A 13,536-nucleotide genomic window follows, 5' to 3' on the forward strand; every position below is an offset into this window, starting at 1 on the left:
GCCTGGATCTTTATTTATACTGAAATATGTGAACGTAAGCCAAAAATTATTTAATCGACCCCTACTCCCAATTTGAATAGCCAGACGCCAATATTGAGCATACCTACCCTGGATCTTTTCACCCTAAAGACCAAACTGAGCTTGTTATTGGTCTAAACAAGGTGTAATTTTTACCGTAAAGGCCTTGGCTAACTTTAACATGTGTTTTCCAACATAAATAAGTGCCTCATTAGGCGGAAAACACGAAATACCATAAAAAAGGCAAGAAAACCAACATAAAGGCAAATATCAATTATAGTGAAAATCTTCCTCCAGCACCGCCCAGACATGCCATTGAGATATATTATAGCTCAAACTTATGCTAACGGTGTCTACTACATGCCTGAATTTTTTTTTGAAGTGAAATATGTGATCGAAAGCCAAAAAAATATTTAAGCGACCCCTACTCCAAATTTGGATCGCCAGACGCCAATATTGACCATACCTACCCCGGATCTTTTCACCCTAGAGACCAAATTGAGCATGTCATTGGTCTATACAAGGTGTCATTTTTAGACTAACTGTAACATGTGTTTTCCAACATAAATAGGTGCCTCATTAAGCCAAAAACACGAAAAACCATCATAAAAGCCAAGAAAACCAACATAAAGGCAAATTTCTATTATAGTGAAAATCTTTTCCCAGCACCGCCCAGACATGCCATTGAGGTATATTATAGCTCAAACTAATGCTAAGGGTGTCTACTACATGCCTGAATCTTTATTTATACTGAAATATGTGAACGTAAGCCAAGAAAATATTTAATCGACCCATACCCCCAATTTGGATAGCCAGAGGCCAATATTGACCATACCTACCCCGGATCTTTTCACCCTAGAGACCAAACTGAGCATGTCATTGGTCTATACAAGGTGTCATTTTTACCGTAAAGGCCTTTGCTAACTTTAACATGTGTTTTCCAACATAAATAAGTGCCTCATCAGGCGGAAAACACGAAATACCATAAAAAAGGCAAGAAAACCAACATAAAGGCAAATATCAATTATAGTGAAAATCTTCCTCCAGCACCGCCCAGACATGCCATTGAGATATGTTATAGCTCAAACTTATGCTAAGGGTGTCTACTACATGCCTGAATTGTTATTTAAAGTGAAATATGTGATCGTAAGCCAAAAAAATATTTAAGCGACCCCTACTCCAAATTTGGATCGCCAGACGTCAATATTGACCATACCTACCCCGGATCTTTTCACCCTAGAGACCAAATTGAGCATGTCATTGGTCTATACAAGGTTTCATTTTTACCGTAAAGGCCTTGGCAAACTTTAACATGTGTTTTCCAACATAAATAGGTGCCTCATTAAGCGGGAAACACGAAAAACTATCATAAAAGCCAAGAAAACCAACATATAGGCAAATATCAATTATAGTAAAAATCTTCCCCCAGCACCGCCCATACATGCCATTGAGGTATATTATAGCTCAAACTAATGCTTAGGGTGTCTACTACATGCCTGAATCATTATGTATACTGAAATATGTGAATGTAAGGCAAAAAAATATTTAATCGACCCCTACCCCCAATTTGGATAGCCAGACGCCAATATTGACCATACCTACCCCGGATCTTTTCACCCTAGAGACAAAACTGAGCATGTCATTGGTCTATACAAGGTGTCATTTTTACCGTAAAGGCCTTGGCTAACTTTAACATGTGTTTTCCAACATAAATAGGTGCTTCATTAAGCGGAAAACACGAAAAACCATCATAAAAGCCAAGAAAACCAACATATAGGCAAATATCAATTATAGTACAAATCTTCCCCCAGCAACGCCCAGACATGCCATTGAGGTATATTATAGCTCAAACTAATGCTAAGGGTGTTTACTACATGCCTGGATCTTTATTTATACTGAAATATGTGAACGTAAGCCAAAACAATATCTAATCGACCCCTACTCCCAATTTGAATCGCCAGACGCCAATATTGAGCATAACTACCCCGGATCTTTTCACCCTAGACACAAAACTGAGCATGTCATTGGTCTATACAAGGTGTCATTTTTACCTTAAAGGCCTTGGCTAACTGTAACATGTGTTTTCCAACATAAATAGGTGCCTCATTAAGCGGAAAACACGAAAACCATCATAAAAGCCAAAAAAAACAACATAAAGGCAGATATCAATTATAGTGAAAATCTTCCCCCAGCACCGCACAGACATGCCATTGAGAAATATTATAGCTCAAACTAATGCTAAGGGTGTCTACTACATGCCTGGATTTTTATTTAAAGTGAAATATGTGATCGAAAGCCAAAAAAATATTTAAGCGACCCCTACTCCAAATTTGGATTGCCAGACGTAAATTTTGACCATACCTACCCCGGATCTTTTCACCCTAGAGACAAAACTGAGCATGTCATTGGTCTATACAAGGTGTCATTTTTACCGTAAAGGCCTTGGCTAACTTTAACATGTGTTTTCCAACATAAATAGGTGCTTCATTAAGCGGAAAACACGAAAAACCGTAAAAAAGGCAAGAAAACCAACATAAAGGCAAATATCAATTATAGTGAAAATCTTCCCCCAGCACCGCCCAGACATGCCATTGAGGTATATTATAGCTCAAACTAATGCTTAGGGTGCCTACTACATGCCTGAATTTTTATTTAAAGTGAAATATGTGATCGTAAGCCAAAAAAATATTTAAGCGACCCCTACTCCCAATTTGGATCGCAAGACGCCAATATTGAGCATACCTACCCCGGATCTTTTCACCCTAGAGACAAAACTGAGCATGTCATTGGTCTATACAAGGTGTCATTTTTACCTTAAAGGCCTTGGCTAACTTTAACATGTGTTTTCCAACATAAAAAGGTGCCTCATTAAGCGGAAAACACGAAAAACCATCATAAAAGCCAAGAAAATCAACATAAAGGCAAATATCAATTATAGTGAAAATCTTCCACCAGCACCGCCCAGACATGCCATTGAGGTATATTATAGCTCAAACAAATGCTTAGGGTGTCTACTACATGTCTGAACCATAATTTCTACTGAAATATGTGATCGTAAGCCAAAAAAATATTTATGCGACCCCTACTCCCAATTTGAATCGCCATACGCCAATATTGAGCATACCTACCCCGGATCTTTTCACCCTAGAGACAAAACTGAGCATGTCATTGGTCTATACAAGGTGTCTTTTTTACCTTAAAGGCCTTGGCTAACTTTAACATGTGTTTTCCAACATAAATAGGTGCCTCATTAAGCGGGAAACACGAAAAACCATCATAAAAGCCAAGAAAACCAACATATAGGCAAATATCAATTCTAGTAAAAATCTTCCCCCAGCACCGCCCAGACATGCCATTGAGGTATATTATAGCTCAAACTAATGCTAAGGGTGTCTACTACATGCCTGAATTTTTATTTAAAGTGAAATCTGTGATCGTAAGCTAAAAAAATATTTAAGCGACCCCTACTCCAAATTTGGATCGCCAGACGTCAAAATTGACCATACTTACCCCGGATCTTTTCACCCTAGAGACCAAATTGAGCATGTCATTGGTCTATACAAGGTGTCATTTTTACCGTAAGGGCCTTGGCTAACTTTAACATGTGTTTTCAAACATAAATAGGTGCCTCATTAAGCGGGAAACCCGAAAAACCATCATAAAAGCCAAGAAAACCAACATAAAGGCAAATATCAATTATAGTGAAAATCTTGCCCAAGCACCGCCCAGACATGCCATTGAGGTATATTATAGCTCAAACTAATGCTTAGGGTGTCTACTACATGCCTGAATCATTATTTATACTGAAATATGTGAATGTAAGGCAAAAAAATATTTCATCGACCCCTACCCCCAATTTGGATAGCCAGACGCCAATATTGACCATACCTACCCCGGAGCTTTTCACCCTAGAGACAAAACTGAGCATGTCATTGATCTATACAAGGTGTCATTTTTACCGTAAAGGCCTTGGCTAACTTTAACATGTGTTTTCCAACATAAATAAGTGCCTCATTAGGCGGAAAACACGAAATACCATAAAAAAGGCAAGAAAACCAACATAAAGGCAAATATCAATTATAGTGAAAATCTTCCTCCAGCACCGCCCAGACATGCCATTGAGATATATTATAGCTCAAACTAATGCTAAGTGTGTCTACTACATGCCTGAATTTTTATTTAAAGTGAAATATGTAATCGTAAGCCAAAAAAATATTTAAGCGACCCCTACTCCAAATTTGGATCGCCAGACGTCAATATTGACCATACCTACCCCGGATATTTTCACCCTAGAGACCAAATTGAGCATGTCATTGTTTTATACAAGGTGTCATTTTTACCGTAAAGGCCTTGGCTAACTTTAACATGTGTTTTCCAACATAAATATGTGCCTCATTAAGCGGAAAACACGAAATACCATAAAAAAGCCAAGAAAACATACATAAAGGCAAATATCAATTATAGTGAAAATCTTCCTCCAGCACCGCCCAGACATGCCATTGAGGTATATTATAGCTCAAACTAATGCTAAGGGTGTTTACTACATGCCTGGATCTTTATTTATACTAAAATATGTGAACGTAAGCCAAAAATTATTTAATCGACCCCTACTCCCAATTTGAATAGCCAGACGCCAATATTGAGCATACCTACCCTGGATCTTTTCACCCTAAAGACCAAATTGAGCTTGTCATTGGTCTAAACAAGGTGTAATTTTTACCGTAAAGGCCTTGGCTAACTTAAACATGTGTTTTCCAACATAAATAGGTGCCTCATTAGGCGGAAAACACGAAATACCATAAAAAAGCCAAGAAAACATACATAAAGGCAATTATCAATTATAGTGAAAATCTTCCCCCAGCACCGCACAGACATGCCATTGAGGTATATTATAGCTCAAACTAATGCTAAGGGTGTTTACTACATGTCTGAATTTTTATTTGAAGTGAAATATGTGATCGTATGCCAAAAAAATATTTAAGCGACCCTTACTCCAAATTTGGATCGTCAGACGCCAATATTGACCATACCTACCCCGGATCTTTTCACCCTAGAGACCAAATTGAGCATGTCATTGGTCTATACAAGTTGTCATTTTTACCGTAAAGGCCTTGACTAACTTTAACATGTGTTTTCCAACATAAATAAGTGCCTAATTCAGCGGGAAACACGAAAAACCATCATAAAAGCCAATAAAACATTCAAAAAGGCAAATATCAATTATAGTGAAAATATTCCCCCAGCACCGCCCAGACATGCCATTGAGATATATTATAGCTCAAACTAATGCTTAGGGTGTCTTCTACATGCCTGAATCTTTATGTATACTGAAATATGTGAACGTAAGCCAAGAAAATAATTAATCGACCCCTACCCCCAATTTTGGATAGCCAGACGACAATATTGACCATACCTACCCCGGATCTTTTCACAATAGAGACCAAATTGAGTATGTCATTGGTCTATACATGGTGTCATTTTTACCGTAAAGGCCTTGGCTAACTTTAACATATGTTTTCCAACATAAATAGGTGCCTCATTAGGCGGAAAACTCGAAAAACCATCATAAAAGCCAAGAAAACCAACATATAGGCAAATATCAATTATAGTAAAAATCTTTCCCCAGCACCGCCCAGACATGCCATTGAGATATATTATAACTAATGCTAATGGTGTTTACTACATGCCTGGATCTTTATTCATACTGAAATATGTGAACGTAATCCAAAAAAAAATTTAATCGACCCCTACTCCCAATTTGAATCGCCAGACGCCAATATTGAGCATACCTACCCCGGATCTTTTCACCCTAGAGACAAAACTAAGCATGTCATTGGTCTATACAAGGTGTCATTTTTACCGTAAAGGCTTTGGCTAACTTCAACATGTGTTTTCCAACATAAATAAGTGCCTTATTAGGCGGAAAACACGAAATACCGTAAAAAAGGCAAGAAAACCAACATAAAGGCAAATATCAATTATAGTGAAAATCTTCCCCCAGCACCGCCCAGACATGCCATTGAGGTATATTATAGCTCAAACTAATGCTTAGGGTGCCTACTACATGCCTGAATTTTTATTTAAAGTGAAATATGTGATCGTAAGCCAAAAAAATATTTAAGCGACCCCTACTCCCAATTTGGATCGCAAGACGCCAATATTGAGCATACCTACCCCGGATCTTTTCACCCTAGAGACAAAACTGAGCATGTCATTGGTCTATACAAGGTGTCATGTTTACCTTAAAGGCCTTGCTTAGGGTGTCTACTACATGTCTGAACCATAATTTCTACTGAAATATGTGATCGTAAGCCAAAAAAATATTTATGCGACCCCTACTCCCAATTTGAATCGCCATACGCCAATATCGAGTTTACCGCTTAATAATGCACCTATTTATGTTGGAAAACACATCTTAAAGTTAGCCAAGGCCTTTACGGTGAAAATGGCACCTTGTATAGACCAATGATATGCTCAGTTTGGTCCCTAGGTTGTAAAGATCCGGGGTAGGTATGGTCAATATAGGCGTCTGGCTGTCCAAGTTGGCGGTAGGGGTCGATTAAATATTTTATTGGCTTACGTTCACATATGTTAGTATAACTAAAGATTCAGGCATGTAGTTAACACCCTTAGCTTTAGTTTGAGCTATAATATGACCCAATGGCATGCCTGGGCGGTGCTTTGGGAAGATTTTCACTCTAATGGATATTTGCATTTATGTTGGTTTTTGAGGCTTTTATGATGATTTATCGTGTTTTCCGCTTAATGAGGAACCTATTTATGTTGGAAAACACATCTTAAAGTTAGCCAAGGCCTTAAAGGTGAAAATGACACCTTGTATAGACCAATGATATGCTCAAATTGGTCCCTAGGGTGAAAAGATCCGGGTAGGTATGGTCAATATTGGCGCCTGGCTATCCAAATTGGGGGAAGGGGTCGATTAAATATTTTCTTGGCTTACGTTCACATATTTTAGTATAAGTAAAGATTCGGGCATGTAGTAAACACCCTTAACATTTTTTTTAGCAAGAACATAACCCAATGGCATGCCTGGGCGTTGGTGGGGGGAGATTTTTACTCTTATGGATCTTTGCCTTTATGTTGGTTTTCTAGGCTTTTATGATGGTTCATCATGTTTTCCGCTTAATGAGGAACCTATTTATGTTGGAAAACACATCTTAAAGTTAGCCAAGGCCTTTACGATGAAAATGGCACCATGTATAGACCAATGATATGCTCAGTTTGGTCCCTAGGGTGAAAAGAACCGGGGTTGGTATGGTCAATATTGGCGTCTGGCTATCCAAATTGGGGGTGGGGTCGATTAAATAATTTTTTGGCTTACGTTATCATATTTTAGTATAAGTAAAGATTCAGGCATGTAGTAAACACCCTTAGGTTTAGTTTGAGCTATAAAATAACCCAATGGCATGCCTCTGCGGTGCTGGGGGAAGCTTTTCACTCTTATGGATATTTGCATTTATGTTGGTTTTTGAGGCTTTTATGATTATTTATCGTGTTTTCCGCTTAATGAGGAACCTATTTATGTTGGAAAACACATCTTAAAGTTAGCCAAGGCCTTAAAGGTGAAAATGACACCTTGTATAGACCAATGATATGCTCAAACTGGTCCCTAGGGTGAAAAGATCCGGGGTAGGTATGGTCAATATTGGCGTCTGGCTATCCAAATTGACGGTAGGGGTCGATTAAATATTTGTTTGGCTTACGTTCACATGTTTTAGTATAAGTAAAGATTCGGACATGTAGTAAACACCCTTAGCATTATTTTGAGCTATAATATAACCCAATGGCATGCCTGGGCGGTGCTTGGGGAAGATTTTCACTCTTATGGATATTTGCATTTATGTTGGTTTTCTAGGCTTTTATGATGATTTATCGTATTTTCCGCTTAATGAGGAACCTATTTATGTTGGAAAACACATCTTAAAGTTAGCCAAGGCCTTAAGGGTGGAAATGGCACCTTGTATAGACCATTGATATGCTCAGTTTGGTCCCTAAGGTGAAAAGATCCCGGGTAGGTATGGTCAATATTGGCGTCTGGCTATCCAAATTGGCGGTAGGGGTCGATTAAATATATTTTTAGCTTACGTTCACATATTTTAGTATAAGTAAAGATTCAGGCATGTAGTAAACACCCTTAGCATTATTTTGAGCTATAATATAACCCAATGGCATGCCTGTGCGGTGCTTGGGGAAGATTTTCACTCTTATGGATATTTGCATTTATGTTGGTTTTCTAGGCTTTTATGATGGTTTATCGTGTTTTCCGCTTAATGAGGCACCTATTTATGTTGGAAAACACATCTTAAAGTTAGCCAAAGCCTTTACGGTGAAAATGATTACTTGTATAAACTAATGATATGCTCAGTTTGGTCCCTAGGGTGAAAAGATCCGGGGTAGGTATGGTCAATATTGGCGTCTGGCTATCCAAATTGGCGGTAGGGGTCGATTAAATATATTTTTGGCTTACGTTCACATATTTTAGTATAAGTAAAGATTCAGGCATGTAGTAAACACCATTAGCATTATTTTGAGCTATAATATATCCCAATGGCATGCCTGGGCGGTGCTGGGGGAAGATTTTCACTCTTATGGATACAGTACAGCCTGTGACATCCTCTTAGTAATGTCCACCCTCTTGCATGGTCAACATCCAATGGTGAACATTTATTGGGGTATTCAATCTTGAGATGTTGGCCATTTATTGAGGGTCATAAAACATAGGTAGATGTGTTATCTGATTATGTTACCTGTTAAAATCAATCAGGGTTGAAGTTTTTACTTGGTATGTTTCATTAAAATTTACCTGTACAGGTAACTCAGGTTTCTTTTAAAATTGACATTTAACCTTTTATTAAAAATGTAGAATAAAATATTGTTTTACTCAATTTATTATTCTTTTTTTTGTCTTGAATTTTATTAAATTTTTTATGTTATATTATTCTGGAAAATTACAAGTATCATTTCATGTATATGGTTTAAGAAAAAAATATATTTTTTTTAAATTTTTTTTTTTTTTAAATCTCAAAACATGAATTGTGCACAAACAATCACTGAAAAGACTTATTTTCTAAATGCCCACCCAGTTATCATCAAAATTTGATAAATGATTATTAAAAATGCTAATCATAATGATAAATGTTCTTATATATATCTGAATAAAGTGAATCTTTCGAAAAGAAATTATTTAAAGAAATTGTCTTGAAACTTATCAAATATGTTATTTTCAATTTAGTTAATTTCTGTCAAAATTTGTTTCCAGAAAAAATAAAGTAAACTTCTAAAGATGGTGACACTTTTATGGTCTATTAATTAATTCATATTTTTTGGTGTATTATATTGTTGAAAGGGTTTATTCTCATTTCGCCTTAGCTGTCAAAATTTATATATAAAATTAATCCCAGTTTGCCTTAGTACAAATTTTCAGGTAAACAAGAATCAACTAAGGCGAAATGGGAGCTTCTGTAAACATTGTAATTAAGTTATCCTTGTTTGTATTGCAATTAGTTGATATTTGTTATTTTGATGTCAAATATTACCATGAAATACTATTTAAAAGAAGATATATTTTTTTTATATTTTGTTTACTATTTTGTGTCCAACTTTTTAAAAATGTGTTATTTTTAGTTCTTCTTTTTCTGTAATTGTATTTTTTTTTTACTCGGGTATAATATTTTTAAACAAAGTCTTAGTAGAGATGACAAATTGGATAAGGATATTTCATATTTTAATGAAAAAATAAAGACAAATATCAAACTATCATAACAAATATTTTATTTCAATCAGCACTGAATTCAAAGCACAATGTTATTATAATAGCATAAGAAATAGCACTAATACATAAAACATGAGTATTATCATAAAGTTCATATTGTGAAATACAAGACACTAATTTACACATTTGAATGTCAAAGTTCATCTAATTCCCAAGTTTGAGGATGTATGATGCTGCATCACCATACTGAATATAGTCTTTCGTACCATTGTGTAGTGATTCCTTCAAAGTTGCGAATCTTTCTTCCAGTTCCCTGTACTTCTTAGCTTTTCCCCGCATCTTGCCACCTGCTGCATATTGTACCTTCTTTACCTCGTTAGCTGCTTGCTCTTTCTTTAACACATTGATGATTTCGAATATATTTGGATGTGCAGTTTTTACTCTCTTTTTTAACTTGTTGTGCCAGCCCTCTAAATGGTTATTTGTTCTGGGTCCTTCTGTTTGGTGGTGGTTCCAGGTTGGTTGTGGGTATCTGCCCTCTAGCCATGTCAGAACTATATAGTCTGTTAATTTGGTGCAAGCATCTGACTGTGGTGCATTTTCCAAGGCATGTAACCAGTAGTCTTCCACACGATCTAAGGGCAGTAATGGTAAAGCTGCTGCACGACGGACGAGTTTGTTGACATCTGGGACATCTTTATACTGAGTTTGAAGCCCATATTCCTGTGTCTTTTTCCATATTGCTTTTGCGTAGTGGAACAAACAACCTTTGAGTTCTGCGTTTGGAAAGACATGAGATACTGCATTTCTTGATGCACATTCAAAGTCAAGGCTCACTTTATTTGGATGAAAGTTGAGATTATGTTGGTTGGCTATGTTTTTCAGGAGATTGAAGAATCTTATATAACATTCAGCATCTCGCTGTGGTAGCAGAGAATACACCAATGGAAACATGGCTGTGCCAACAAATGCATGAATGGTGAAAATGCTGTCAAACATTGGTGGTGCTGTGTAGAAAGTTCCATCACAGTATACAGTGTCTGCAGTGCACAGTTGTCGTAGATTTTCTGCAGTTGTAAATATGAGTAGCTTGTTGATGTCACCATCTTCAGCTTGTAGAAATGGTTCTCTACTTGTGGTCTGGCGAAATTTTCCTTCAAGTTGGATTCTTGGTCTAGTATTTGGTATGCCTGGGTACAGTTTGTTTCTGGTACGATAGAGTGATGACCTCTTACTTTCGAAGGTAGGCAGTTTTTGTGCAGTCTCAAGGGTCTGGGCATCCCATGGTGCATCTCTGAGTTTTGTAATTTCTTCATCTTAAATTGATGGTATAGGTGTAGTTTCTGATCTGCATCTAGATCTAACAGATTCTAATATCTTTCTACTTTTGACTGATGCATGGTCTGGTAGGTGATTGTGTGGTTGGCCAATCTTTGAAGGGACATCATTTCTTGTGCATAGTGTAGCCCTGCAATTTCTGTCTATGCACTTCCAAGAGATCCAAGTATCTCTTTTGTTGTTCTGGCGGTGTGTGTAGCCATTCCATATCAAATGCCTTCCTCCTCTACTGGTCTCTAGGAACTCATCAACTGTACCTCACGTACAGACCGATTAAATCTTCATACAACCAACACTGATGAATACTAATGTGTGTTACTATTTAATCTTTCGTTAGGCTTTGTCTACTTGAGGTATATATACATGAACTGTACCTCAAGTACAGACCAATTCAATCTACATACACCCAACTCTGATAAATATTGATGTGTATTACCATCAACACTTTCGACAGGCTTTGTCTAATTGAGGTACACATCAATTGTACCTCAATTTAAGACCAACTCAATCTACATGCATTCAAATATAATGCAAATTGATGTGTACTACCATCAAAACTTTCGATCGGCTTTGTCTACTTGAGGTAAACATCAGTTGTACCTCAAGTACAGATTATTCAATCTACATTCAACCAAGCCTAATGAATACTTATGTCTGTTACCATTAAAACTTTTGAGAGGCTTTGTCTACTTGATGAATACATCAACTGTACCTCAAGTACAGACCAATTTAGTCTAGATACACCCAACTCTGAAGAATATTGATGTGTATAACCATTAAAACTTTCGACAGGCATTGTCTACTTCAGGTACACATCAACTGTACCTCAAGTACAGAGCAACGGATCTACACGCAACCGACCCTAATGCAAACTTATGAGTGTTAACTTTTAATCTTTAGAATTTTATACTTGCTGTACATATCAAATGCACTTCAAGTACAGACAAATTCAACCTACATACAACCAACTATGATGAATATTAAAGTGTATTACAATCAAAACTTTCGACAGGATTTGTCTACTTGGGGTAAACATCAATTGTACCTCAAGTACAGATTAATCAATCTACATCATGAACATACAACCAAATATGATAAAAACTAATTATATTACCATCAAAACTTTGTAGAGGCTTTGTCTACATGAAGTGGACATATTTGTTATCTCTTCTATAGACCGATTGGATCTATATACAACTAACCCTGATGAATACTAATGTCTGTTACCATTAAAAGTTTTGAGAGGCTTTGTCTACTTGAGGTATACATCAACTGTGCCTCAAGTACAGACCAATTCAATCTACAAACAACCAACACTGATAAATACTAATGTGTGTTACCAGTTAATCTTTTGATAGGCTTTGTCTACTTGAGGTATACATGAACTGTACCTCAAGAACAGACCAATTCAGTCCAGATTCAAACAACTCTGAAGAATATTAATGTGTATAACCATCAAACATTCAACACGCTCTGTCTACTTGAGGTACACATCAACTGTACCTCAAGTACAGACCAATTCAATATAGATACACCCAACTCTAATGAATATTAATGTGTATTACCATTAAAACTTTCCACAAGCTTTGTCTACTCGACGTATACATCAACTGTGCCTCAAGTACAGACCCATTCAGTATACATACAACTAACCCTGATGAATACTTATGTGTGTTAAAATCAAAATGTTCGAAAAGATTTGACACATCAATATTCATCAGAGTTGGGTGTATGTAGGTTGAATTGATCTGTACTTGAGGTACAGTTGATGTGTACCTCATGTAGACAAAGCCTTTCGAACATTTTGATGGTAACACACATTAGTATTCATCAGTGTTCGTTGTATGAAGATTCAGGCGGTCTGCACTTGAGGTACAGTTAAAAATTTCCATATCTACGGATATGAACTTATAGTAAAATGTTAAAAAATATTGGGTACGACAAAAGAACTATAGTTTGGTGCAGTTTATACAATATAGTTAATATTGACATCCTAGAATAAAGTTTTATATCAGTACCCATCAATTTGACTTATTATGATGACTCAGCACTTTTCTCAACACTGTACTGTCCTCAGATAGATTTCAATCCTTTGTGATAAAAATCAAATGTTCTTATTAAATGCTTCAAAGTAGTATAATATGACTGAAGTCTGATTGGTTTTGATTTACCTTGCTATCTTGAGGGAAAACGGTACTATTAATTCTGCCATAGGCGAAAATACTAACATTTTCTAAATTTACCACTTTTTATAATAAAAACTTGGATAAAACAGTTATGTGTGGTGTTTGTACTTTATTACTGTATTCTAAAAATGGAAGCCAAATAGTATCATGACCAATTTCCAACGGAGCTGGTTTATGTTATCCATGCCCACCGTCATTTTGCAACAAATTTATGAAATTTTGGAAGCCTTTTCGAATAATTCTTTAGAAAATATTTCAATA

General features: G+C 36.5%; 1 protein-coding gene across 1 annotated transcript; it reads right to left on the minus strand.

The window, feature by feature from the left end:
- Positions 1 to 9,955: 9,955 nt before the first annotated feature.
- Positions 9,956 to 11,311, minus strand: LOC134702004 (uncharacterized). Its single transcript, XM_063563114.1, has one exon. The coding sequence runs from the start codon at positions 10,748 to 10,750 to the stop codon at positions 9,956 to 9,958; it is 795 nt and encodes a 264-aa protein (XP_063419184.1). The 5' UTR covers positions 10,751 to 11,311.
- Positions 11,312 to 13,536: the final 2,225 nt, after the last annotated feature.

Source organism: Mytilus trossulus, unplaced genomic scaffold (assembly GCF_036588685.1).
Source record: "Mytilus trossulus isolate FHL-02 unplaced genomic scaffold, PNRI_Mtr1.1.1.hap1 h1tg000373l__unscaffolded, whole genome shotgun sequence".
NCBI classification, from domain to species: Eukaryota; Metazoa; Mollusca; class Bivalvia; order Mytilida; family Mytilidae; genus Mytilus; species Mytilus trossulus.

What these genes read in the sequence shown, in the direction of transcription:
- LOC134702004 (XM_063563114.1), bottom strand. Translation starts at nt 10,750, where the DNA reads ATGTTTGACAGCATTTTCACCATTCATGCATTTGTTGGCACAGCCATG.